This window comes from Mesoplodon densirostris, chromosome 2 (genome assembly GCF_025265405.1).
Source record: "Mesoplodon densirostris isolate mMesDen1 chromosome 2, mMesDen1 primary haplotype, whole genome shotgun sequence".
Taxonomy (NCBI): domain Eukaryota; kingdom Metazoa; phylum Chordata; class Mammalia; order Artiodactyla; family Ziphiidae; genus Mesoplodon; species Mesoplodon densirostris.
In genome coordinates, this window is record NC_082662.1 from 21749054 (window position 1) to 21776077 (window position 27024).

Sequence of the window (27024 nt, forward strand, 5' to 3'; positions counted from 1 at the left end):
GTAGCCCTGGGACTGTCCCATCCGGGTGCTCCCATTTGTTCCTCTTCTTCTCTGACTACCCTATCTTTGGCCTCATTCTTCTTCTTCTTCTTTTTTTTTTTTCAGCATCCAAAATCTTTTTAATAACAAGGCAGGATCTGGGGTTGGTTTTTGTAGTGGCAACTGGCCTGTCAGCCTCTGGTGCACTTGAACTTCCAGCCCTTGGAAAATAGGGTTTGGTGTTCCTGATGTCTTGCCGAGATGCCTGTACACCTCTTGGTCTTTACCAGAGAGTAGGCCAGCGCCACAACCCTTGGGAGAGTCCAGGGCCAGTCGGTCAAAGGCGAGGATCTTGCCCCAGGCCTTGGGGATGTGGCTCCGGGGCAGTGCACACACCTTCAGTTCGGGCACCTACTGGGCATACGCACATCATCAGTTTTACTTCCTATAGCCACACCTGTTTTGCCTTCCCCTCCAGGAAGCTTCACCTTCCGGATCATCTGGGAAAGGGACAGAGGCCACCAGTTGGTGCAACTCACGCACAACCTCTTCAGCACAACTTGACTGAAGGAGTTGGTTGGTCTGGCCAGAAACCTGTACAGCTTGACCAACAGCCTTAGGTAGCTGTCCTAGCTCTTGGCCTCATTCTTTTTTTATTTTTTATTTTTTGGGCCATGCCACGCAGCTTGCAGGATCTTAGTCCCTGACCAGGGATCGAACCCATACCCCCTGCAGTGGAAGCACAGAGTCCTAACCACTGGACTCTAGTTTTGGTGAGCGAGCAGGCTCCAGAGCATGCAGGCTCAGTAGTTGCGGTGGGTGGTCTCTCTAGTTGTGGCGTGCAGGCTCCAGAGCACGCAGGCTTCGCAATTGTGGTACGTGGGCTCTCCAGTTGTTGCGCCATGGGCTCAGTAGTTGCAGCACGTGGGCCTAGTTGCCCCGTGGCATGTGGGATCTTAATTCCCCGATCAGGGATCGAACCCGCGTTCCCTGCATTGGAAGGCAGATTTTTTACCACTGGACCGCCAGGGAAGTCCCCACACAAGCATATTTTGAAGGCTTGCCATATGTCAGCTGTAGCCAGCGAGATAGCAGTAAACGAAATAGACAAGTCCTACCTCATGGAGCTTTGTTCTAGTGGGAGAAACAAACAATAAACAAACAGGTAAATATACAATATGATCCCTGGTAGAGAGGCAGGCCATGAAAAAAAGAAAACATAAGATGATACCATCGATGGGGAGCTATCTTAGATAGGGTCAGTCCTCTCTGAAGAGGTGACATTTGAGCAGAGGTGCGAATGAAGTGAGGGAGCGAACTCTGAGAGCTGAAGGAAGAAACGTTCCAGGTGGAGGGCACAGCAGGAGCAAAGCCTGAGGTGGGAGTGTGTGTGGTATGTCAGTGAGCAGGCAGCAAGACTGGTGGCAGGGGGGCAGTGAGTGAGTGAGTGGTAGGAGAGGAGGGGGCAGGGGGAGGAGGGGGCCAGGTCCTGCGGGACTTTGCAGGCCCAGCAAAGTCCTTGGATTTTGTTTGAAGTGTGATGGGGGAGCTACAGGAGGGTTTCAAGCACCTCCATCCCTCAGACCTGGATGGGGCAGATAAGAGAATCCACCCCCTTACTTGTTCACCACTACCCACCTCTGCATACTGAGTACCCGTGAAGCCCCTTCTGGGCTGACAGTGTAGTGAAGTGAATAAGAGCACTGGATTTTGAGTCTGAGAGAACTGGGTTCCCAACCTAGCTGTAATACTTACTAGCTGTTGGGCCATGGGCAATCTCATCACTCCTGAGCCTCAGTTTTCTCATCTGGAAAATGGGGACAATAATTTCTGTCTCATGGTGTTGTTGGGGTGACTGGATGAGCTCTTGCCTCTAAAACACTCACAGTGCCAGGCAGGTCACATAGTTCTCTCTCAATCAGCTGTCATAGTTGATGATGATTACTATTTAAATGCTGAGCCAAGTTCTGGCATTTTGTAATCACTTGTTAAAGGGAACTACCATTATGATTGTTCCCCTTATGCTGTTCCACCTGCTGCCAGGAGACACATGTGCCAAGACCCTCCTCTACTGAATGGCCAAGAAAGAATAATGACAGACTCTCTTCCTGTGGGGCAGGGCCCATCCAGAGCCTGTGCTCTTGAACATTATAGCAAGCACATGCCCAGGCTGCGGCAGAAGGACCCAAAACCCAGCGCTCAGCCTGTCAGCTCAGCCCCCTGCTTCATGCCAGAATAACCTCTTCCACAAGGTACAGAATAAGAACCTCACTGTGTCCAGCAGAGCCCTTTCACACTTATGAGTCATTCACTTAACAAACACCACAAGTGACTGCCCAGAACAGCCTGTTTTCACCCCATTATGAATAATAATAATAGCTATCATTTATCCATGACTCAGAGTGTAGCATTTCAGAGCATGAGGATAGGTTGCCTGGGTCCGAGTCCTAGATTTACTGTACTGTAGCTAGATGATGTTGTACATATCACTTAGCCTCTTTGAGCATCTATGTGCCAGGCAGTGTGTCAGGTGCCAGGAAGACAATGAAGAACCAAGAAGACCCGATTACTGCCCTCTCACAGCTTCCTGTCTAATTGGAGAGCTAGATGTTAATCAGGTAATCACAAAAACAAATGTAAAAGTACACCTTGAGGAGCACTAAGGAGAAGTATCCATTGCCATGAGTGTATATAACAGGCAGGTAAGGGAAGATGTCCTGGAGGAAGTGATTGTGGAGATAAACTGGCTTGAGGAAGACAGACAGTTTCAAGAACAAGGAGCAAGGCCCTGGGGCAGTAGAACTAAAGGAAAGTCAGTGTGGCTGCAGCCTAGAGAGAAACAGAGGAAACTGTGAGCTGAGGCTGCAGCAGGATCCGCACACTGTAGGCCATGGATTGGTCTCTACAGCTCTCTGCTGAGTGACTGCAACAGCCCTTCAACAGCGATGGGCAAGCTGACCTGCCCAAGCTCCCAGGCAGGGCTCAGGTGTCCTCTGGGCACCCCCCTTTCCCAGCATAACCCACTCATAACCCAGTACTCTTGGGAGAGAGGACACAGGAAGCGAAACATTCATAGGAAAGCACAGTCACTACTGGGTCCTTAAATTGAGATGATGCACTTGATATGGAATCCTTTCCTGTACGAAGGGGAAGAAAGAGACCAGGAGCCCCAGGAAGGGGGCAGATTGAAGGTAGAATCACTCCAGTTTTCCCCTCACCCATGCCCCTCCCATCCATCCACCTCATTTTCCTCGCCCAGCAGTCCTTTGCCCTCATTCTCTAGATCTCAATGTCTCTTCCCAAGTTTAACTTAAACCGGCTTGCAGCCAGATATTTGGCACCTGTGTGCAATCTGTTCTGAGCCCTGAGTAGGATGACTAGATTTAGCAAATCAACAGGACACCCAGTTAAATTTGAATTCAGATAAACAACAACCATTTTTTCGTCTAATTTTTAGTCTAAACATTACAACACTAGCCCTGAGCAGCAGGGGTTGGGGCATCGGAAACTGGCTCCAGGCAACTGATACTAACACTGATGTCAATAACAGCTGCCAACTTTGGCCCAGGTTGCCTCCAGTTTAGCCCTCATTAAGGAGGTAATAGAGTGAGTGAACAAAAGAATGAACTCTAGGGACTTCCCCGGTGGTGCACTGGTTAAGAATCCACCTGCCAGTGCAGGGGACACAGGTTCGATCCCTGGCCTGGGAAGATCTCACATGCCATGGAGCAACCACATGCCGCGGAGCAACTAAGCCCACGCGTAAAACTACTGAACCTGCGCTCTAGAGCCCGTGCACCACAACTACTGAAGCCCGTGCACCGCAACTACTGAGCCCGTGTGCTGCAAGTACTGAAGCCTGCACACCTAGAGCCTGCGCTCCACAAGAGAAGCCACCGCAATGAGAAGCCGGTGCACCGCAATGAAGAGTAGCTCCCACTTGCCACAACTAGAGAAAGCCTGTGCGCAGCAGTGAAGACCCAATGAGGCCAAAAAAAAAAAAGGAATGAACACTGGGCCTAGACTACCAGGGTTGTCTTTCAGCTCTGCCATTTTCCAGCTGTGTGACCTTGGAGGGACCCAGAAAATGAAACGCTTAACTTCTCTGTCCTTGGTTTCCTCATCTATACACTGGAGATGATAACAGCACCTACCTCATAAGGTTGTTGCGAGGATTAAATGAGTTTACAGGTAAAGTGCTTAGAACAGTGGCTGGTCCATAGTAAGTGCTATGTCAATGTTAGCTCTAATAATTTATCTAATCACACCAGACCGAATGTAAACTCCATGAGAACAGGGACTTTCTTTTGTTTATTGCTATATCCACAGGAACGAGGAGCAGGGCTGGTTTATAATGCATGCTCAAGAAGAGGGCCTGGCTTGTAATATATAGCCATAAATATTTATTGAATTAAATCTAGTCCTCAGGATATACCTGAAAGATTGGAATTATATTAATAATTCCCCATTCACAGATAAGGAAACAGGTTTAGAGACGTGAAATGAGTTTTCCAATGTTAAGGAGGTGGCAGAGCTAGGGTTCAAATCCAGATTTGTTCGGTTCCAAAGTCTTTTCCACTCAAAACTCAATTCACTTTAACAGCTGAGGTGCTACCCTTGGAAAGTGATGGAATAACAGGAGCATCTGGATTTAGGAGAAATCCTCACTGACTTTGATTTTTTAAAGTCCTAATCTGTTCCCCATCTGCTGTGTAGCCTTGGGTAAGTCACCTCATCTTTTTGAGGCTGTTTTATGATGTGTAAACTAGGTGGTGGTGAGGATCCAAGGAGATCATACATTGGTGAAGCCTGACTGGAAGAAGGCTTCTGATAAACAACCCTGCTTTAGAACAGCTTTGCAAATGGACATTCTTCCCCACCCATGAAACCTGCAAGCCCATCTCTCCACTCCCCAACGTGTGAATAAATCTCATCACACCTGAACCCCTAACACCTCTTTAGACGGAGGCTGAATCTCTCCAGGGGAAATCTCTCTCCCTGGCCTCCCTGCACTCCAAGTGCAGCCCAAGTGTCGGTCAATCCTGGGAACCTGGTCCCTGCTCTCCTCAGAGGGGGCACAAGCCCAAATGAGCCCAGAGCTGGGCCTGCAGTTGGGAGAGATTCCGGGGAGACGGCTTGAAAAGAGAAAAACATGCGTATTAAGACATCACTTTGGAGACACTGTGGGTCCTGATCGTGGCGAAAGACTTGTACCCTACCTGGAGCCGGGGCGCAGGAGAGGCCCCAGTGTCGCCTTCCGGGGCGGGGTTGGGGGGTCCTAGGGTCTTGTAATGGGGGGAGTAGGGCCCAGGCTCCTTTCTAGCCTTTGCCTGGGTCAGGCCCAGGCCATTCAGTGTGTGTGTGTGTGTGTGTGTGTGTGTGTGTGTGTGTGTGTGTGTGTGTGTGTGTGTGTGTGTGTGTGTGTGTGTGTGTGTGTGTGTGCGTGCGTGTGTGCGTGTGTGTGTGTGTGTGTGGCAGGGGGAAACAGCCCCCGCTGTGGGGGAGAAGGAACATCTGGGGAGCTATTCCAAACGAGGTGAGTGGGGGAGATGGGTAGCCCTGGCGTGGTCCCCTCAGGGGACCAGGTTTGGGAGGGAGGAGCCAGGAGGGCCTCTTCTGGGCTGAGCAGAGCGCGGGCCCAGGGCTCGCGGTGAAGGCGGGGCCCGCACTCTCTTCGCGGCGGGGGCTGGGGGTCCATGCTGGGAATGCCGCGCCGCGGGGGCCGGGGCGGGGCTTCGTTGGCCCCGCCCCTCGCGCAGGTAGCCAATGGGCGCGGCGGCGCCGGGTGACGGAGAGAGCCGAAGTGCGAGTGCCGCGGCGGCGGCGGCGCGGACGGCCCAGCCAGAGCGAGAGGGTCTCGGCGGGGGCTAGGGGGTTAGGGGGCGCGGGGACGAGGGGGCGCGGGGGCGCGGAGCCGGGGACCTCGGGACCTGGGAGGCGAGGCGGCCCGGGCCGCCGGTGGAGCGCGGGCCGCCCAGCGGCGGCGCGATGCCGCTCGCCCAGCTCAAGGAGCCCTGGCCGCTCATGGAGCTGGTGCCGCTGGACACGGAGGTGAGTGAGCTGGGCGGGGGACGGGCGCTGGCGGCCGGCGAGCCCGAGTCCCCACAGGGGCGGGGCGGCCCGCGGCGCCTCTGTAGCCTGGCGGGCGCCCGCGCGGACGCGAGTGCCCTCCGATCTCTTGCCCCCTCTCCGGCTCCACCCCCTTCTGCCCCGGGTGTGTGTGCGCGAGGGACAGTTCCGCCACAGCGCCGAGAAACCCCTTAGCCCGGAGAGGGGATCCCGTGGTGCGCTGAGATCTGACCCCCGCCTCACCCCACACGCCTAGGACCTGCACCGGGAGCTGTCGGAGTTTCCTTCGTTAGGGCAGACGCCCAGGGCCGGGGTGTCAGATGTCTCGGATTCTACAAGAGACAAGGATCATGGGAACCCCCACTTCTCCTTGATGTCTCCCAGCGCCCTACCCCAAGAGCTCCCGCTTCTCGGCTGCTGACCCTAGAAGGATTGTCCCTCTTGACCCTAGCAGTTGTGGAATTTGGGGTGACACCGCCCGTCTGGGGCTGAAACTCTTGGTTTTCTTTGCCCCAGCCTAGGGTCAGAGGACACCTGTGTCACCTGCTTCAGGCTGGGGAGAAGAGAATGGGGAAAAGCCCTTAGACGTTGTGAAAATTATTCCTGGAGATGAGGAGGACGTTGGTTCCTGCCCCCTCCCGTAGGAAGGACTGGGCCCCTGGGGAGTTTGGCCTCTGCCTGCCTAGCCTCTCCCAGAAGCACCTCCTGCCCTCTGAGGATTCTATGGTGCTAGGCCCTAAGCTTGCAGAAGGCCAGCTCTTCCTGTGCCCTTTGACCCCCAGGGTCAAGGTCAAGTCCATCTGCCAGCAGATGGAGAAAAAAACCTTTTCCCTCAGGCTCATTCTGGGAAGGAGGTAGGTGATACTGCCTTTCCAGAGGGGATGTGGGGATATGCAGGGAGGGTATGGAAACCTCAGTGAGCCTGGGAGCCAAGGTGATTTTCTTCTGGCTTGGGCTCGGAGCCCCTGCTTAGATCCCCTCCTCTGCCCTCTCGTAACTGGGGCAACCACCAAGTGCCCTGCCTCTCAGGGCCACAGGTTGAGATCAGAGTGAGGATCCCTGGTCCCCAGAACCCAGGGTGTGCTGCCCCTTTAAAGGGATGGTCATGGCTGACACTGGCTATTGGAGGGTGGGCGCATGGCAGGATTCGGTAGCCAACCTGAAGGCGCAATTTGGAGTAAATTGCTTTGGGATCCCTACCATGGGGTTTTTACGGGCCCTGCTCAGTTCAGAAGTTCTCTCGCTGACTCACCCTCTGAGGTCCCCTCTGCAGCCCCTATCCACCGCAGCCCACCCCCCAAGGACTGGGGCACAGGGGGTTGGGGAGGTGCTCAGAGGTGGATTCCTTTGCCTGGGCATCTGTCGAGACCTAGGCCTCCCTAGAGGAAGGCGGACTGGGAGGGGCCAGGGAGAGACTTAATCTGAGGACTTACCATGGGTTATACTAGTAGGGAAGAAAGACACCCAGGAGCTCAATTCCCAGTCCAGGGCACTACTTCCTGTTTCTCTTTGGGGAATCCTGGGGCAGGGGCCAGGTTTAAACAGGAAACTCAACTCAGTTTTAGTACTGCTGCAGCTGAACTCTGAGAGGAAGAGACTGGCTTATTTCCTAGGATTAGGAGGGCTGTGATTTCTCTAGGAGCTTCACCTTGGAAACACTGTGTGACCCCCAATCAGTCTTTAGCCTCTCTGGGCCTCTGTTTCTCCAGTGGCCAGGGCTGGGTTCTGGCCTCTGCTTTCTGGGCCTGAGAGGGTACAGAGTCCCGAGCACCACTGCCCATTTTCTTCCTCCCCACTCCATGGAGGTGCCAGGCGACTGGGTGTTATTGTTTGGGTAACAGGAGCCATGGGGCAGCCAGGGCGCGGGTTGGGCTGTTTTCACTGGAGAACAGGGCCTCGCTGTTCTTAGCCCAGGTGACATGTAAGTGATACGGCAGCCTGACCTGCAGGTACAGGCGCTGCCGCTGGTTCCTGGCCAGGAAGGAGGCAGGCAGAGGGGCTGGTGGGGGCGTTTGGCAGAGGCCTGGGATCTGGACTGCCCTGCCCTCCCCATGACGCTGCTGAAAATGGGCTGCCTTGTCTGGGGTGTGGCCCAGGTGGAGTAAACCCATTGGAAGTGTGGTTGACGATTCTGCCTGGGCCTTCCCTGGCCTTGCTGAAAGCAGTAACCTTGACCCCAGGCCCAGCCTCGCTGTGTAGAGAGCTTCATTATGTGCCACCCACCCCACTTCACCGCTGTTACCTTATTAAAATAAAACAACTCTCAAAACAACTTCTCAAGGTAGGGATTATTACCCCCATTTTCATATGGAACAGCTGAACTCAGAGAGGAGAACTGGCCTGTGAATTAATGTCAGAGTCCGAATTGGAACCCAGATCTCTTGTTGTCTCCAGCCTAGTTGGGGGAGGCTTAAGGACAGGGAAGAGCTGGGATCAAACTGGCCCAGGTGGAAGGTGCTCCAGGAGAGGCTCCGGATGTTGGCAGGCTTTCCTGTCCAGCCTTTGCTGAGGGCTGGTGGTACCAGCCGGCCCTGGCACCTGGCCCCCAGCTTCCAGCAGCGCGCAGGGCTGCCAGTGCTGGGCTCTGAACCCAACTCCTGGGGCTGCTTCCTGCCTGTGGGGCACGTGCTGTCTTTGTCCATCTGCTGCCCGGCCTCTCCAGACGCTGCCCTGGCCCCTCTTCCCGAGACAGAGCTGGTTGGGTGGGAAGGAAGGATGCTTGGTGAAACCCATCTCTGACCTCTGGGGAGGGGGCACAGTGGTCTGGAGGCCCTCCGCAGCCGTCCCCGTGAGTAGTGCTCTCTGAGGAAGAGGGAGTAGAGTGGGTCTCCATCCTCCAAGAGGCCAAAAGGCCTTTCCTGTACCAGACTTTTTAGACAAGGTCTTTCATTCAGTATTCTGCAAGGTCAGTATCATTGTCCTCTTTCGTTCATTCATGCATTCATTCAGCAAGTATTTATTGAGCACTTATCATGTGACAAGTACTAATCCAAGCAGCAGGGTACAGCTGTGAACAAGATGGACCTGCCCTCGTAGTACAGATGAGGAAACCAAGGCTCAGAGAAGTCATGTGACAGACACAAGGTCAGAGTGAGAGGCCGGCAGAGCTAGCGTTAGTGGCTGTGTCTTTGTGGCTGCAGACCTGTGTTCTTTCCACCATCTGTGCAGCAGTCAGGCCAGAGGGGCAAATGAGCCCTGTCTTCCCAGGACCCTGGCTCTAAGCGGGGAGGCTCACCTGTGGTCCTCTTTGCACTTCCAGTCCTTTCTCCAGGGCTGCCCATTCCCCTCTAGAGACCTTGTGCAACAGTTCTTACAGGCATGGGGTTCCATGAGGATGGCATCCAAGCCAGAGACCCCTGGACTGGAGGCAACCAAATAAGGCCTGTGGAGCCCCCTGAATCCTCCAAGATACTGCTCTGTAAGCGCACACCTCTGGGTACACCCACCACCTCCTCCCCTCCCTCATCAGGGATTCAGGCTTGCAGCCACATGACTCTGGGTCATGGCCCCATGTCTTAGGGACCACAGGTAAGTCCCTCAACTCTCTGAACCTTGTCTGAAAAATGGGAGTAATAGAACTTTCTCTGGGGAATTCCCTGGTGGTTCAGTGGTTAGGACTCTGCACTTCCACTGCCGGGGGCATGGGTTTGATCCCTGGTTGGGGAACTGATATACCGCATGCCGCATGGCGTGACAAAACAAAAAAAACAAACAAAAAAACTTGCTCTGGCCTCCTTGCTCTCTTTGCTGGGTTGAGCTTTCATTTGACAGGCTACATGCTGGACCCTGATCTGGGTGCCAAGGAGTTGATGCTGGGCAAGTCATGGCTCCTCCCTGAGTTAATCTGCAGTTTGCTCGGTGCTGTGAGGCCCAGAGGAGGGAGGAAAGGACTTGAGACTGTGTGGGCAGAGGAGATGACATTAGAACTGAGTCCTGAAAGAAGACCAGGGGTTTGCCAAAGTGACCAGGCAGGAAAGGTTTTCTTGGTAGGAGGAGCCACCGTGCAAATGCGAGGGGATGTGAAACAAGCTGGTCTGTTCAGGGTCTCAGGTTGTTCAGTTTAGCTCCATAATAGGGCCTGATAGCAATAATGGGGATTGTTTGTGGACCAGTTACGTGCCAGGTATATGTATTTTACAGACACCATTTTGCTTGCTTCTTACAGCCACCCAATGAGGTACATTACTTTTATCCCCATTTCACAGATGAGGAAACTGAAGCCTTGAGAAATGAAGTAACCTCAGGGTCATGCAGGTGGTAGAAGCCAGAATTTGAACCCACAAGGTCAGGTTCCAGAACCCACATTAATCACCTGTGTTGGGCAGTTGGTGATGACGGCTTTGAATGCCATGCCAAGGAGCTGGGACTTTATCCTGCAGGCAGTGGGAAGCCATGGAAGGGTTGGGGCCTGGTACGTAGAAGGTTCTCAATAAGGAGTGAGGGAGTAACCAAGGGAGCCGATCACTCAAGTGTAACGATTACAGTTGAGTTTTAGGAAGGGTGAGGATTTGGAATGGGGGAGGCTGGCGTATAGGCCGTTGTTACCGTCTGGGGGAATTATGTCAAGAGTCTAGAATGCTGGGTGAAGTGGAACTCCATCTACAAATGCACCGTGCCTCCCCCTCCCCCCAGCCCTGGTCGACCTGGTCCTTCTCCCCAGGCTTCTGAGAGATGACAGGTATGTGTATGCGTGCGTGGTGGGGCCTGTAGAACACTGGCCCCTGGGGAGGATTAGGGGCATTAAAGGGGCTCGGGGCAGGATGTCCTGGGAGCGACAAGGGGAGGGCTGCTCCAGGGGCAGGGAGATTATGTAATGGGCAGAGCACAGCTATGCCTGCTGCTGCCGAGCAAAGCCGCAGCTGCCCTGTGGACCCGGCCCCTGGCTCCAAAGTCCTGGGTCTTCTGGCCTCTCCACACTCTTGCTGTGCAGGAAGCTTCTTTCAGCTTCCCAAGGCCCGGATGGGGTAGGTTACTCACCTCATATCACACAGGAAAGGGATGGTGTACCCCAGGGTGAGTAGCACCCACCTGAGGGTGAGGTCTGGGGGCTGGAGGACTGCCCAGGGGCGGGCTCCAGTGCCTGCCTCTCTGCAGGTAGTTCCCCTCGCTGGGCAGTGGGCTGCTTTTCCTCAGTCCTCTTTTGAGCACCCCCTGGTGTCAGAGACCGGATTTTGAATCCCAACTTACCAGCGGTGTAACTTTATGCGCCATCACTAGGCCCCTCTGTGCCTCAGTTTCTTCCTTTGCCAAGTGGGACCAGGGCCTGCCTCCCAGGTCAGGAGGGTTTAATGGTGCCACAGGTGTGAGGCACTGAGCCCAGTGCCGGCCATGTGGCAGGGGCTCGGAAGAGAAAAGCTGTTAGCACCAAGCCCTAATCTCTGCCCTCCCAGGGCTCCCCGTTTCTTAGGAGGGGCAGGCCCGTGTGTTAATAGTCCCTGCATTGTGATAAGTGGTAAAATGAAGGATTGCAGGACCGTAGCGGAGCAGCAGTGATTCTGCAAGGATAGGGAGGGGTCCCAGAGCAGGCAGGGCCCGGGTAGCCACCATCACTGGGCTGGACACTCTTCCAGACTTTGTTTCCTTCAGCCCTTGCATCAACCCTGGGAGGTGATATAAATACCCTCCTGCTACAGATCAGGAAACTGAGGCCTCTTGAGTTGGTTAGTTGGCATGCACAATTTGTCTGTGGCAGAGCTGGGAGTCCTTTCCTTCTCACTGGGAGAAGGTGACATTTGAGCTGAGCCTTCAAAGATGAGGTATTTGCCAGGCAGAGAGCCTGAGGGAGAGATGCCGGGAAATGGTCTGCTGAGTTGTGAGGGGCTGTTGCAGGAGCCTTGATGCCTGTGCCCTCCCTGTGAGAGTGGAGGTGGAGAGGACGTGGCCGGAACTGCCGCCCTCACCTCCACGGCCCCCTAGCTACCGGGAGCAGCCAAGGGCGGGGGTGCCCCATGGGGTCTATCTTTGCTTTGTGCCACTCTGGTAAGTTTTGACAGTGTTCCCATATCTCCCTTCTCTTTTCCAGAATGGACAAGCCTCAGGGGAAGAAGCTGGACTTCAGCCGTCCAAGGTAAGGACCAGGGCTAGCACCAGAGCTAGGGACTGTCAGGGGTGGGGGGACCGTTTGCATGGAGTGGAAGAGGAGGGACGCCTGCCCTCGTCCCCCCTGGGCGTGAGGCCCTTTGGCCCAGCTCAGCCTTCTTTCTCTGGTCCCACCTAATCCTCGAGGCAACCCTGTGTGTCAGGATTACTTGCTCCAACCTTCCTATTTCTCAGGTGAGGGGACTGTGGCCCAGACAGGGTCAGAATCCAGGCTAGAACTCTGGTTACCCATCACCCAGACCAGGACACTTCCTCCGTTTATTTACTCGTGGCAGCTTGGCCAACTTATTGAGAGGGTGAAGGGGTGCTGAGAGAGGCTCAGGTCTGCTGGGCCTGACGTGGGCCTGGAATCATCTGGGCATCTGGCGCTGGAGGGAACCTGGTGGCCTCAAATCTAACCAGGGCCCAGTGCCTGGCATGTGGCACACAGGCCATTTCTCAGGGATCCCACCTCCCAGCCCCAGGCTGGCTCCCTCTCCTCTGCTCTCTCTGCTTCCCCTGGGTTCCTCCCTTCAGCCCCTCAGCTCCTGTTGCTGGTTTTGTGTGTTGACAGAAGTGCCAGGGCTGGGTGACAGTTGTGTGACCTTAGGTGGGTCGTTTGTTTCCTCTGGGCCTGGGCTTTCTCATCTCCATGTTGAGCTCCTCCAATTCTCGAGGAGCTGTGAGGTCACAGAGCTGCTGGCTGTGGAGGGGCTTTGGAAGCCGCCAGGCAGGACAAAGTATGGGTTCTGGCAGTAGAGCCAACCTGAGTTCGAGTCCTGGCTCCACCGTCACCATTTGACCAGAAGCTTCTCAAAAGTTTCCTCAGCTGTAAATTGGGAATAATAGTAACCTACTTCTCAGGAGTGACATGAAGGACAAATGAGGTAGCAACTGCCTGCCACACAGTGACTTCAGCAGCAGCAGCGTGAACGCCCTGCTGTATTGCTCAGCTCCACTGCCTGTTTGTGGCCACACCCTCCTGGCCTGGGTCTGCCTGGGCACCAGACCATGAGCTTGACCTTTGAGATAGACCCAGAGCTGGTCCTGATGTTTGCCTTGACTCAGCCTCCTAAGATAAGGGAGCTGAGCTACCTGGGGTAGGGCAGGCTGACAGAAGTCGGCTCCCACCCCTTCCTTTTTTTGGTACTATGGCAACCTTGGACCACAAAAAGCAGTCCAAGTGGTGTGGAATGGGCCCCTTAGCTTATCTCAGCCCCATGTCTGGAGAATCTCTTCCCACAAAGGAGCTGCCCCTGGTTGCCTAGTAACAGAATGAAGGGGCTGTAGGTCTCCAGTGAAGACCCAGAATGTTCAGATCTTGGGGCTATGGTTCTGGGAGTTGCAGAAGTGCTTGCAGCTTTGAGGGAGCTGGTGGTGAGTGCAGCTTCTCACCTCAGTGCTAGAGAGGCTGGTTGGGAAAGGGCAGGAACTTACCCAGGCGGGCAACCTACATTTGATCCCAAGCCTGTAACTCCTTCTTGCTCTAGAGCAGATCCTGGGGTGGGAAGGGAGGTGTGGCTGGACGTGATGGGTCAGGGAGAACCTCGAATGCCACGTTAAGGGAGAGAAAGCGCCATATCAGGAGCTTTGCATTTGGTTCTCATAACACCCCTGGAGATTAACTCTCCCCATTTTACAGATGAGAAAATTGAGGCCCAAGGTCAAATACCTGGTGGGCAATAGGGTCAGGTCTTGCTTGACCAGAGAACCCACCCTCCTCCCAGCCCAGGAAACATACTGAGTGCTGAAGAGGAGGAGCATTGGGTCCCCGTGACCCCAAGTTCCATCATTCCTTGGCCCCCTGCTCATTCACCTTCTCCGTTGCTCCAGAACCTCCTAGCATCCCCAGTGCCCACTTCTGGGCTCAGCACACCAGGGAGCGCTCAGCCTGTGGTCAGGACCTCATCCCTTTGTTTAGTGGAACAAGCTGGCAGCAAGCTGGTTTATTTTTTGCAACATCAGACTTTCAGTGCACCCTGCTGTAGCACTGGGGACCCCAAAATGAATTCAACACCCACCCTCAGGGAGTTCCCAGTGTTGGGGGAACAGTGGTAACAGGAAAGCTGTGTGGAGGGCGCTGTGATGGGGAAGAACAGGCTGTGGGCACCTAAGACCTCCATTCTGCGCCAGGCCTCATAGTGGGCACTGAAATATACCACCTTCCTACATGTCTCTTGGGGGCATGATGAGATGAGCGCATCCCGGGGAACCCAGCCAGTGGCATCTGAACTCAGAGCTGAGCGTGGACCAGAAGGACAGTCACTGCTGTGTGTGGCAGAAGAGGAAGAGTTGGGGTGGGCCATGGGACACCAGGTCACCTTCCCTGCAGAGCTGGCATTTGGCTGGGCCTCAAAAGGCAGGATTTGGGCAGCTGGAAAGAGAAGTGGGCCTTCCAGGTGGAGGAGAGGCCTGACTTGGAGGGGGACTTGGGAGGCAGGCGCTCTGAGTTCAGAATCCTGCCCCTCTTTCTTGTTTGCTGTGTAACCTTGGGCAAGTGATTTGCCCCTCTGAGGCTCAGATGTCTTTTCTGTAAAAGAATAGAGTCCACCCCTCAGGGCCACCCAGAGGAGGGAATGTGATGTGTATAAAGTGAAGAATCCAACAGGGTTTGAGGCATAATATTGGTGTTTAATGCTTGTTTATTTTATCCATTTCAGGCAGAGGGGAGATTGGGGTTTTAGCAGCCATAGTGAGGACTGCAGTCTAGGGTGAGAGCTCCTGGAGTGCACCTGGTGCCCTCAGGCATGCTGGGGCTCCATTCACCCTCCCTCCCTTCCTGGGGGTGGACTGGGTGCCCCCGGCCCCCTCCCCCGGCTATCTCCGGAGCTGGACCCCTTTGAAGCTCCTGCAGGTCTATTTTGAGAGCTGAGCGTCTCCCCCCTCCCCTCCTCTCTTCCTGTTTATGAAACCCTGATCCCTCCCGGATCCCTCATGCTCCCCCTGGCTGGAGCTCAGGCAGGATGTGACTGTGGACTTCGGGGAGCCTCGGGAGCTTCAGGTGTTGGGGGAACCTTCCCTGGGACTGGCCAGGCAGGCTATAGCCCAGCTTCCCAGCGCCTGAGACCTGCTGGGCTCTGTCCTATCCGCCTGCCCAGAGGAGACCCTGTGGCAGTAAGAGTGCCCGTGTAATCCAGGGAGTTCTGTTTACCACGTCCCTTTGTTTCTGTGGCCCATTTTGCTTCTAGAAACAACCTTTTGAGGGTGGAACAATCTAGTTTTGACCTCTGTTTTATAGAAGAAGAAACTGAGGCTCAGACAGGGAAAGAGATTTGCCTGGGAACACTCAGCTAGTGAGTAGACGGTTCTTAACTTCCCACGCTGTACTCCTGGCCTCAAGCCTCTTTTCCACGCTGGTCTCTTCCTACACGGAGTGTCTAAATTTTTCCTCCTTTCTGCCTGGCCAACTCCTGTTCATCTTCAGGGTCCAGCTGGACTGCCCTGTCTTCCTGGACCTCACCCCAGGCAGATAGTTAGAGCCTCTGGGCACCTACAGCACCTTGACTGCACTCTGTCCCAGGATAGTTGTGTTTTGTTACTGTGTATTTATTTGGGGGGCAAGTCTGCCTTCACATGTGCGCCTCCTAGTGTCTGGTTCCTGGCCTGAGGACAGAGCAGCAGGCCCGTAGCTGTGAGTGATTTCCAGAGGGGAGGCAGGCTGGCAGGCCTTGCAAGGAAGGTGATAATGAAATGCTTAGAGTGTAGGCTTTGGAAGCAAACAGGTTGATTTTGCCCTGAGCTCTCCCCCTTTCTGGCCATGTGGCCTTGGGCAAGTCACTTTCTATCTGAGTCTAGTTTTCTCCTCTCTGAAATGGGATCAGTACTTCCCTTGGAGCTAGGACACAGGGCCTGGCAGAATCCACACCAACAAAAGTTGAGGGAAAGAATGACTTCATGCAATAAATGTTCAATTAATAGGCACAATTCTCATTGTCGTTCCATGCCAGTCCTGGCCTCGGGCCCAAAGCCAGCTCCCCTATCAAGGATGCCTGGGGAATGTAGATCCCTCCTCACCTGCCCAGAGGCATGCTGGGAGAGGCGTCTGGGGACATCTGTCCCACCAGAGGGGGCAGTCCTGGGAGGCCCTGCAGATGATGCCAGCTGGGGGAGGGGCTGTTGGTGTCCATTAGGGCCAGAGATTAGCAGGTGGGCTTGGGCTGCAGCTGCTGGAGGGAGGCCCAGTGTGGGGACCCTACGGGCCAGGGATCAGGTCGGGGGGGATCTGGGCTTCTCTCCAGCTGCCTTGCGGGAGGAAGTAAATAAGAGGAAGTATCTCTAGGGGGAATGGGGCAGGGACCAGGGGGTGGGGTCTGGTGCTGTCCTCCCTACTCCTGCCACCAGTGGCCTCACAGGCCCTGCACATTCCCTTCAGTGAAGGCAGTTCCGAGACAGTTTCCTTCCTGTTGCCCCTTCCGGTACCCTGCTAGCCATGGAGAGTCTTCCTTTGCTTCTGAGGGATGCAAGGGTTGGGGGGGCCCAGCCGGCACTGGACCAGAGAGTTTTGGGGCTCTGAGGACTGCCCCAGCCTCCAGACCCCAGACGCTCCAGAAGAAGCTGGAGTACAATGAGAGGCCTCAGTCTAAGGAAGCATCTTTCACAACACCCAGCAGGCCGTCATCAGGCAGTTATTGGAGGCCCTGTGGGGACTGGAAGGGGAAGTTCTGTGTACGTGGGAGCGTTTCCACATAGGGGATGTCTGTGGAAATGGTTTCCGATCATCGGACTGTGTGCATTTGCGTGTGTCAGTTTCTGTGGGTGTACTGGTGTCAGTGATGTGGTGAGGCCATGTGGCAAAGGGCTGGGCCTGGTCAACCCCTGCCCCATGGCTACCTGCTCCTCCTCTCAGGCCTCTGTGAGGTCCATGCTAGGGCCTTCTGCCCCCTTGCCCGTCCCAGGGCCCTGGGCTGGCAGGCTTCTTAGGGCAGGGTGGTGCCTGCTCTGTGGGCTGCCGTTTTGGGTGGGCCCAGCCATGGGAAGGTCACTACGGGGGAAAGATTTCCCATGCTCTGGACCGGGACAGTCAGAGATGGTAGCCTTGGTGACTTCTGCCCCCCATTCTCTCCGGGGGATGTTTGCAGGTGTGGGGTACCCACTGTATCACTGCCTCATCTCCTTGTAACTTCTAGCTGTGTTCTAGTCTCCTTTCCTTAGTACCAGAGGAGATGAGGGGTGTCTCTCTGGGCCCACCCTGGAGCCCTGGGTTTGGGGTCTGCACTGTCCCCTCCTTAGCAGGGGAGCCTAAGCCATCTTCTGTCCCTCCTCCCTGCAGAGGGGGAAGTGAGAAGGAGGGGGTCAGGGACCCTGCCTTCTGGGCCAGGAAAGCTGAAAAAGCAGAAGTAAGGGGAGTAACTGGGCCCTCTGGCCGCCAGCTTGGGCCCTACCATGCAGACCCCGGCAGATTTCCCCAGAGTTGAGAGAGACTCACTCCCCTGTCCCAGAAAGGTGAGCAGAGGGTTGACCTGCCTCCAGCGGGGTCTGTCATGACTCTGGGCAAGGAATGGGTTTGGGGGTGGCTGTGTCCCCTGGGGTTTCCGGGTGACTGCCTGTGTCCCCAGGGAGTATTCTCAGTCAGAGGCAGACAGGTGGAGATTCAGACCTCAGAATGGGGTGGGTAGAGGTTGCTGTGTGGTCTTGGCCCTCCCCAGCCCCTCTCTGAGCTGGGCTTTCTGCCTGTCCCACCCACTGGGTTACACTCAGGGGCCTGATTAGCCTGCAGCTTTTTGTGACTGCAGTTTTTGTGGCTGTTCAGGGTCCCCTGAAGGTGGGGCTGTGTCTCTGAGGGTCAACATCTAGAATGGGAAGTCCCCAGACTGTCCTGGTACTAAGGGAGGGGGCAGGATTGGAAAGGCAGGACGTGGCTCTGGCTGACTTACCTGCCCACGCTTTCCTGGTACTTGAGGTCTGCTGACCCCAGGCCAGGCAGTAACCAGGGGAAGAACTTGGGTTTGAGCTGGCTCTGTGACCTGTTCACTTTGAGCCTGGGTGAGTCACTGTCCTGTGGGCCTCAGTTTCTTGTTCCTGAAGTGGGGGATGACAGCTTTGGGATATTTGGATCAAAGCCATCAGTTTGCGCTTAGGAAACATCCATCTCGGTCTCCAGTGTCTTGATCCTGGGCCCCTCAGGCCATAGCATGGGAAGGAAACTCCAGAGAAATGGAATTCCTCAGAGATGAGTCTGCCACAAATACCAGACTGCTCTCCCAAGTGTTGGGAGTTTGCAGGTGATGTCCCCTCACTGCTTTCCTGCCCCCAGGCAGACCAGCAAGAACCTGGAGGTCTTCCCTTTAGTCCAGAGTCTGACTCTCGGGGTGTCTGTGTGTCTTTCCTGCCTGTGTGTGTGCCCTGGGTATCTGTCAGTCTCTTTGGGCCTCACTGATGCTGGCTGCTGCCCACCTGCCTCTATTGGTGAGCTCCTGTCTCTGTCTCCACTTCATGAGTGTCTGTCTTCACCTGTTCGGTACATGTCACGTGCTGGGCGCCTGTTGGGTCGTGTCCCCTTCTGTCTCTGCCTGTTGAGTACATGTCCCCATCTGTCTCCACCTGTTGGGTGCAGGCCCCCATCTGCCTCTGCCTGTTGGATCCCCATCTGTCTCTGCCTGTTGGGTACATGTCCCCATCTATCTTTGCCTGTTGGATATGTGTCCCCATCTGCCTCTGCGTGTTAGGTATGAGTCTCTGTCCACTTCTGCCTATTAGGTATGAGTCCCTTCCTGCCTCCGCTTGTTGGGTACATGTCCCCATCTGTCTCTGCCTGTTGGATGTGTGTTCTTCCTACCTCTGCCTGTTGGGCATGTGGACTCTCCTACCCATCTGTTGGATGCCCGCCTTCCTCTGTCTTCACCTGTAGGATGCCTGTCTCTGCCTGTTGGGTGTCCCTCTTTATCTGCCTCTACATGTTAGTTGCCTGTTTCTCCCTGTTGGGTACCTATCTACTCAGTAGCTGGGTTGGCATGGGGCTTTCCCTTTGAAGGCCCACAGGGAGGATGGGGAGGAGGGCCAGAGGGTAGCCCTCAGGCAATGGGGAGGGGGAAGAGAGAGGAAGGGAGCGTGGTAAGGGAGCTGGGAAACCACAGGCTCTGAGTGATTGGCAGTCCTGGGCTGGGCCCAGCCCCCGCCTTCACCCTGCACATCCGCCTTGGGCCTGGCCACCTCCGCAGCAGCCCCGGTCGCTGCCTGCTCCTGCCATGGTGCCTCGGCCCAGCCCAGGCAGATGGAGCGGGATCCCAAGCTGCCCCGTCTGCGGCTCTGGGCCCTGCTCCCCTGGCTGCCCAGGAAGCAGCGGCCCAGGATCAGCCAGACTTCTCTGCCTGCCCCTGGCCCTGGCTCTGGCCCCAGGCAGGACTCGGTGAGTGTGCCCAGATGTCTGGGCCTGGCCTGACTGTGGCCCTTGGAGCAGGTGCCTTGGGAGCCAGTTTAGCCTCAGCTGGCTCTGGGCTCTCCTTGCCCACGCCTGTCCCTACTGGGCGATTGGACCCTGCCCGGACTTGCTTTCTGGGGAAGTGAGGAGGCACTTCAGGGCTCCAGGGCCATATGGACAGATTGGAGGGAGAGCAGAGGGGTCCTAGAACAACTGGGACATGGCAAGGGCTTTCTAGTAGACTTGTATGAAGGAAGTTTCAGAGGGTGGACCATAGAGTCTCTGGCCTTAGCTCCTACCCACCCCAGACTGGCACTTACCCGGTTGGTGGGGGAGTCTGAGGTGACTCTTGGGTTCTTGTGTATCTCAGCCCTGTCCTTCTAGCCAGAGAGAGCCCATCTTCCATCTTGACCAGGAACAAAAGCCCAGTTGTGCCTTCCCAGTATGAGAACAAACCCTACTTCCTATTGTGGCAAACCCAAAACCTTTGCAGCAGTGGGGAGGGGAGCCGCACAGGGAGGACCTGGGGCAGGTTCGTGGGCCTCAGCCAGAGCCTGGGCTTGCCTCCACCTGGCCGCGCCTGGGCATCCCTCTGGACCTGAACAGGCTGGAGCAGGAGGAGGTACAGGAGCTCACCTGACCTGGCACCTTGGTAGTTTGACCCTCCATGGCTTTTGCTATTGATGAACTGGGAGGCCCTGTCAGGGTAGCTGGCTGGTGGGGCCTGCAGGACCCTGTCTGCTGGGACCCGGTGGGAGTAGACTTGGATGGGGGGACATGCCCTATGTGGACCTGAATGGGGCCCACCGTGCTCACCAGCTCTGTTCCCCCATCAGGATGAGGACGTCCTCAAGGAGATCTCCATCACGCACCATGTCAAGGCTGGCTCTGAGAAGGCCGACCCATCCCATTTTGAGCTCCTCAAGGTTCTGGGCCAGGGATCCTTTGGCAAAGTGAGTCCTGAGCCCACAGCTGGAAGGGCAGCGCCGGTCATGTCAGAGGACAGGTGGGAGGGTCACCTTGGAGCTTAAAAGATCAGAGGGCAAGGGTTGATGGGTCTAAGGGGAGGAGGAGAGAGGTCACTGTGGTACCCAGTGGGGACACAAGGTCAACTTGGTGCTTAGGGAAGTTGGAGGTCAGCCTGGGACCTGGAGCACGTGGGAGCTGATGTGTTCGGCCCCCTGCCCAGCTCCTCCCCTGCTTTCCCCGCCGCTGCCTTCTCAGGTCTTCCTGGTGCGGAAGGTCACCCGGCCTGACAGTGGGCACCTGTATGCCATGAAGGTACTAAAGAAGGCGACACTGAAAGGTGAGTGGGGGGTACCTCCCCATGCGGAGCCCCGGCTAGGCACAGATTGAAGGAGACAGCCCAGCTCTCAAGGGCCTTGGGTCTGATGGAGGAGATGGCTCTGTCACCAGGAGTACCTGGTCTGAAGGTAGAGAAACAGGCCTATTCTCAGCCACTCCTTATCCCCCACCTCAGCTGATGGCAAAGACAGGGTCCATTCAGAAGAACAGACTTCGGGGATTAACCCCACCCCTTCCCGCTCCCCTTAAGCCAAGTGCTGACTGTAGCTGAAGGTGCCTGGAAGGAGGCAGGGGGTGAGTGCACTGTGTTTGCGGGGGGCCTTGTGCTGTCAGCAGAGTTGCTTCGCAATGCTAGGAGAGTCAGAGGGAGATGTCTCGGGGTGGAGAAGGGCGTGAGAGGAGAGGAGGGAACCCGGGAAAGGAGGCAGCTGGGTGGGTAGGAGAGGGTGGGTCAAGGCAAGGCCGCAGAGATGCATGGGCTCAGAGAAGGAAGCTGAGCCCAGGTCTAGAATCCCTGGACTTGCAGAGGGCGTGAGGGTGGTTGGAAGTGGGCTTTGGGCCAGGTAGTGTCTCTTTGACCAGCCTGGGAACCAGTGTGGCCACTGACCAAGTGAAGCGGGCCCCAGCTGGGCTGGGGGGCAGTGGAGAATAGGAGGTATTGGCCTTGGGGTCATGGAGCCACAAAGGGCTGTCTGTGGGGTGATGCAGCTGTGGTGCCCCACGGCCAGCCTGGTAGGGATGGGAGTCCTTCCCCGGGAGGGATGGTGGGAGGAGAAGAATGCTGCGAAGGGCTCCCAGGCTGGGGCAGGAGAGGCTGAGCAGACTCTGCAGCACGGTGCAGTTGGTGCTATGACCAGGGAGCCCTGGAGAGTGTGGGTTGTAGCCTCAAAGGGTGTGGGCTCACATGGGAGTAGCCTTTTTTTTAAAAAATTTATTTATTTTTTGCTGTGTTAGGTCTTTGTTGCTCACGTGGGCCTTCTCTAGTTGTGGCGAGTGGGGGCTGCTCTTCGTTATGGTGCACCAGCTTCTCATTGCAGTGGCTTCTCTTGTTGTGGAGCACAGGCTCTAGGCGCACAGGTTTCAGTAGTTGCGGTGTGTGGACTCAGTAGTTGTGGCTTGAGGGCTCTAGAGGACAGGCTCAGTAGTTGTGGCGCATGGGCTTAGTTGTTCCGCGGCATGTGGGATCTTCCTGGACCAGGGCTTGAACCCATGTCCCCTGCATTGGCAGGCGGATTCTTAACCACTGGAATGCCAGGGAAGTCCCGGGACTTTTACCCCTTAAAAAAAAGGGGGGGGGGCTTCCCTGGTGGTGCAGTGGTTGAGAGTCCGCCTGCCGATGCAGGGGCCACGGGTTCGTGCCCCGGTCCGGGAAGATCCCACATGCTGCGGAGTGGCTGGGCCTGTGAGCCATGGCCGCTGAGCCTGCGCATCCGGAGCCTGTGCCCCACAACACAGTGAGAGGCCCGCGTACCGCAAAAAAAAAAAAAAAAAAAGTGTTTGTGGGATGCCTGCTGAGACCCATGAGTCTGAATTTCAGGCCCAGAGAATCTGCCCTAGACTGGAATTGGGGATTTTTATGCCAGATGGAGAGGGGGCTGATGAAGGCATCCCAGGGGGAGCCACGGGGGCAGAGGCTAAGGGCACACAAGGAACAGGATGCTTAGACTGGCTGGATTGAATGGCCTCCTTGGGGCATGGCAAGAGACAGGGCTAGAGAGATGGGCAGGGTACCAAGGGCCAGCCCTGGGCACTGCCGAGAGACATGAAGAACAAGTAGAAAAGAGAGTCCTTCTTAGCCAGGGCTGGGGGTAGCTGTGTTGGGTGGCTAGACCCTTGGTAACCGCCTTCTTCCTCTGACCAGTGCGTGACCGCGTTCGGACCAAGATGGAGAGAGACATCCTGGCTGATGTAAACCACCCGTTTGTGGTGAAGCTGCACTACGGTGAGACCGCAGACCCTAGTTGAGCTCCTACCCTACCTGCCAGCCTTTGCCCTTGCTGGTGGGCTGTTGCCTTCCCTGTATGTTGCACTGTCTGCCACCCAGCAGGCTAAGGGAGCTGGGATCAGAGGGGCAGGGCCCAGGGCCCAGCTGGTTCCACCATGGCCTTTTCCCCTCTCCCCAGCCTTCCAGACCGAGGGCAAGCTCTACCTTATTCTGGACTTCCTGCGTGGCGGGGACCTCTTCACACGGCTCTCCAAAGAGGTGAGCTGACACCCCACTGCCAGGGCACCAGGATGGAGCTGGCACGACAGTGAGACCTCAACCTGAGACTCCCCAGACCTGCCCAGCAGTCCCTGACCCACCCTGGGACAGAGCCCATTCCCTGGCAAAACCTCTGAGAGGTTCCCCCAAGATGGTCTGAGGAGAATCAGGCTCTGGATCTGATGCTGCCCTGATTCCAGGAAGCTAAGGGTGGCTCTAACCTCTTTCACCTCCATTCTTTCAGGGCTTCTCTGGGCAGGGCTATGAAAGATGCAGAGAAGCCCAAATCCACCTAGAAAGCTAGATGCTTTAACATTATGTCCAGTTAACCAAAAGGATTTTGAACTCACATAAAAGAATTTGAGGACTTCCCTGGTGGCACAGTGGTTAAGAATCCGCCTGCCAATGCAGGGGACATGGGTTCGAGCGCTGGTCTGGAAAGATCCCACGTGCCGTGGAGCAACTAAGCCCGGGTGCCACAACTACTGAACCTATGTTCTAGAGCCCGTGAGGCACAACTGCTGAGCCCACATGCCACAACTATTGAAGCCCGTGTGCCTAGAGCCCGTGCTCTGCAACAAGAGAAGCCACCGCAATAAGCCCATGCAATGCAACGAAGAATAGCCCCCGCTTGCCACATTTAGAGAAAGCCTGCGCGCAGCAACAAAGACCCAACGCAGCCAAAAATAAATAAATAAATTTATTAGAAAAAAAAAGAATTTGAGCCAAATATAAAAATGGGACCATTAGGGCTTCCCTGGTGGCGCAGTGGTTGAGAGTCCGCCTGCCGATGCAGGGGACATGGGTTCGTGCCCGGGTCCGGGAAGATCCCACATGACGCGGAGCGGCTGGGCCCGTGAGCCATGGCCGCTGAGCCTGCGCGTCCGGAGCACAACGGGAGAGGCCACAACAGTGAGAGTAACGCAAAAAAAAAAAAAAAAAAAAAACGATGGGACCATTAATACAACTTAAACTTTAGAAGAGAACCAAACTTTTTAAATTTTTTAAATGTTATTTTAACATTTAAATAGATAATATGTGATTGAAAAGAAAAATATTCATTGAGAAGTCTTCCTCCCACTCCAGCCCCCTCTACCACCCCCCCCACAGATAAACATTTAATGGTTTTTATCTAAGCTTCCCACGTTTCTTTGGAAATACAAACCAATTCATTGTGTGTTCTGAATCCTGACCCTACTTTCTTACATACAAAGTACTGTTCTGTATATACTGTTCTGTATCTTGCTTTTTTCACAACAGTGTGTCTTGGAGATGGATCCATATCAGAACATGGAGGAATCCTTGTTCTAGTTTATGGCTGCATAGCACTCCATTATGTGGGGGAGAGAGTTTATTCTAGTCTACTGCTTGACCCTTGGGTTGTTTCCAGCCTTTCGCTGTTTGCATTTCAGTGCTACCATGAGTGACTTGGATGCTAGTCATTTTATTCTTCAGACCCCTTCATACAGAGAAGGGTGTATGGCACTGGAATCTCTAAGGAGGACTGGGAAGCTGCTGACTGCCCAGTGACCCAGCTCCTGAGGAAGAAGCGATCCCAGCTGAAGCCCTCTCCCGCCTGTTGCAGGTTATGTTCACGGAGGAGGATGTGAAATTTTACCTGGCCGAGCTGGCTTTGGGCCTGGACCACCTGCACAGCCTGGGCATCATTTACAGAGACCTGAAGCCTGAGAAGTGAGTGAAGGCCCAGCCGCGCCCGGCCTCCCTAGGGTGTACAGAGGCAGGCCCTGGGGCCTCTTCTAGGACAGGGCCAGCCTGCTGGGGGACGAAGCCAGCCTGATGGGCTGCCCCATGAACGGGTGGGTGGAGCAGAGTGGTGGAGGCAGCAGGCGCGCCCGAGGGGCTGCCTGATCTCTAGTAATGCCATTACCAAGGGCCAGGTACCTCTGTGCCTGGGTGTTGCCTACTTTTTTTGCTAATCCAGTGTGACATCTGAGATGCCACCATTGAAGGTCATTCCTTGATATGGCCTTTTCTAGAATTTTCCTTAACATCTGAATATCCTCAAGTGGTAACTTGGGAGCCAGGGGCAGGTGCTGAGGTGGAATGAGATGTGGCTTTAGAGTCAGGCAGACCCAAATTCAAATCTTGTCTCTACCACCTACTAGCTCTATGACCGGGGGAGTTATTTAACCTCCCTGAGCCTTAGCTTCCCCATTGTTAAAATGGGGCCATGAAAGTACCTACCTCACACAGTTGTTTCAAGAATTAGCAAGAAGGTAGGCAACACACCTACAGGGCACCACCAACACCCACTCCACCGGCCCATTCATCAGATGAGCGGCCCTGGGTGGATCACCTTCTCTGGGCTGGACCCGGCCCCCACAGGCCCCATGGTGTCCCCTGAACCCACCGAGGGCCCACAGCTTGGGGGGCCCTGACTCCCATCTCTCCATTGCAGCATCCTTCTGGATGAGGAAGGCCACATCAAACTCACTGGTGAGTGGAGGGCACCTGACCCCTCCGGTTTCAGGGGAGGGCAGGATGGGCTCTTGATGGGCCTGGGCTGAGTGCCAGGCGATCCACTTTTTCTGAGAGGCTGTGCCAGGCACTTGGAAGCGGTCAAAAGCCCAGGCCCCAGACCTGGAAGGGCCTGGGTTTGAATCCCATCTCCCCACTGTGTAACCTTGGGCAGGTCACCTAACCTCCCTGGGCCTCAGCTTCCTCCTGAGTGTGATGGGGGTGATGCCCTCAGGCCTCTGGGCAGGAGGGATAGGTGTGCAGGGAATGGCAGCAAGGAAGGCAGGGGGTCCTGAAGATGTGTCTTCTGCCCTCCTTGCCACAGACTTCGGCTTGAGCAAGGAGGCCATTGACCATGAGAAGAAGGCCTATTCCTTCTGTGGGACGGTGGAGTACATGGCCCCCGAGGTCGTCAACCGCCAGGGCCACACCCACAGTGCAGACTGGTGGTCCTATGGGGTGCTGATGGTGAGTGCCCAGGCAGGGGTAAAGCATCCAGCCCAGGCTCTGGGCCTCAGTTTCCCCATCTGTGTAAGGGGGTGGTTGATGGTCTCTAAGGCTCTCCTCTTGCCCTCTCACAGCTAAGCTGGCCTCACCCTCCACCCAGCTGTAGTTTCCTTCCTTGGAAGGATTCCAGGCTCAGCCCCCAGCCCCGTGCTGGGCCTCTCCCCAGCTTTGGACCCCTAGTACTGTACCTCGTGGTCTGATTGACAGAGTGGGGAGGGACGGATGCAGTTCTTGATCCAGGCAGACCTCCTAGGCATGGAGCTGAGTGGCTGGGGTGGGAGGAGGTGGGGGGCATGGGGGATGGGACCAGAGCCTGAACAGACCCTTGTCCTCTGCAGTTTGAGATGCTCACGGGCTCCCTGCCCTTCCAGGGGAAGGACCGGAAGGAGACCATGACACTGATTCTGAAGTAAGCTCCGGCCCCCCTCTGACACCTCAGGGTCTCCTCCATGCCTGGCCCCAGTTTGGGGACCAGAGTAACACCCTGCACCTGCCTCAGATTCCCCATTAATGAGACACTCCTCTGGGTTGAGCATTGTGCTTTCTAGGGCTCCCTTTTCATCCACAGGGGCCTGTGGGAGGGGAATCCCTGAGTCTTTGGGAGGGGAGTTTGAGGATGGCCTGTCTGGACTGATCTGGAAACTAGGCGTGGACAGAGGTGGGAGGTGAGACGGGGCCTCTGGGGCGGAGCTCAGCCCTGATGAGACCTGGGGGCCGTTTCAGGGCAAAGCTAGGCATGCCCCAGTTTCTGAGCACAGAAGCCCAGAGCCTCCTGCGGTCCCTGTTCAAGCGGAATCCTGCCAACCGGCTCGGTAAGCAGCCCCAGCTCAGGGGAGGGGAGCGGGGTACAGCTGCGGCCTAGGCCACGGGGCCACATCGGGGGCTGAAAGGGGCCCTTGTCCTTTGTGTGGGGAGACAATGCCTCTGGCCACCCTGCTTTCTGGCTCCATGTGTGGCGTTTGGGGCAGTGGGGTGACCTGTGTGTAGGGGGAAGGCAGGAACTGAGTCATCTGTACTCCCCCTGGGGATGAGGACAGAGGCCCCGCAC

The 27024-nt window shown here is 55.7% G+C and overlaps 1 protein-coding gene and 1 pseudogene across 1 annotated transcript in view; one reads left to right on the forward strand and one right to left on the reverse strand.

Moving 5' to 3' along the window:
• Positions 1–119: 119 nt before the first annotated feature.
• LOC132502632 (large ribosomal subunit protein eL18-like) lies at positions 120–641 on the reverse strand (annotated as a pseudogene).
• Positions 642–5900: 5259 nt separating this feature from the next.
• Positions 5901–27024, forward strand: part of RPS6KA1 (ribosomal protein S6 kinase A1) — a 36143-nt gene continuing 15019 nt past the window's right edge. Inside the window, exons 1-11 of the mRNA XM_060081213.1 lie at positions 5901–6030; positions 12071–12115; positions 20320–20436; positions 20708–20789; positions 22650–22730; positions 22912–22991; positions 24577–24683; positions 25411–25448; positions 25795–25937; positions 26315–26385; positions 26700–26788. Of these exons, the coding sequence (XP_059937196.1) occupies positions 5968–6030; positions 12071–12115; positions 20320–20436; positions 20708–20789; positions 22650–22730; positions 22912–22991; positions 24577–24683; positions 25411–25448; positions 25795–25937; positions 26315–26385; positions 26700–26788 (916 nt within the window). The 5' untranslated portion in view covers positions 5901–5967. The remainder of the gene's footprint in view (positions 6031–12070; positions 12116–20319; positions 20437–20707; positions 20790–22649; positions 22731–22911; positions 22992–24576; positions 24684–25410; positions 25449–25794; positions 25938–26314; positions 26386–26699; positions 26789–27024) is intronic.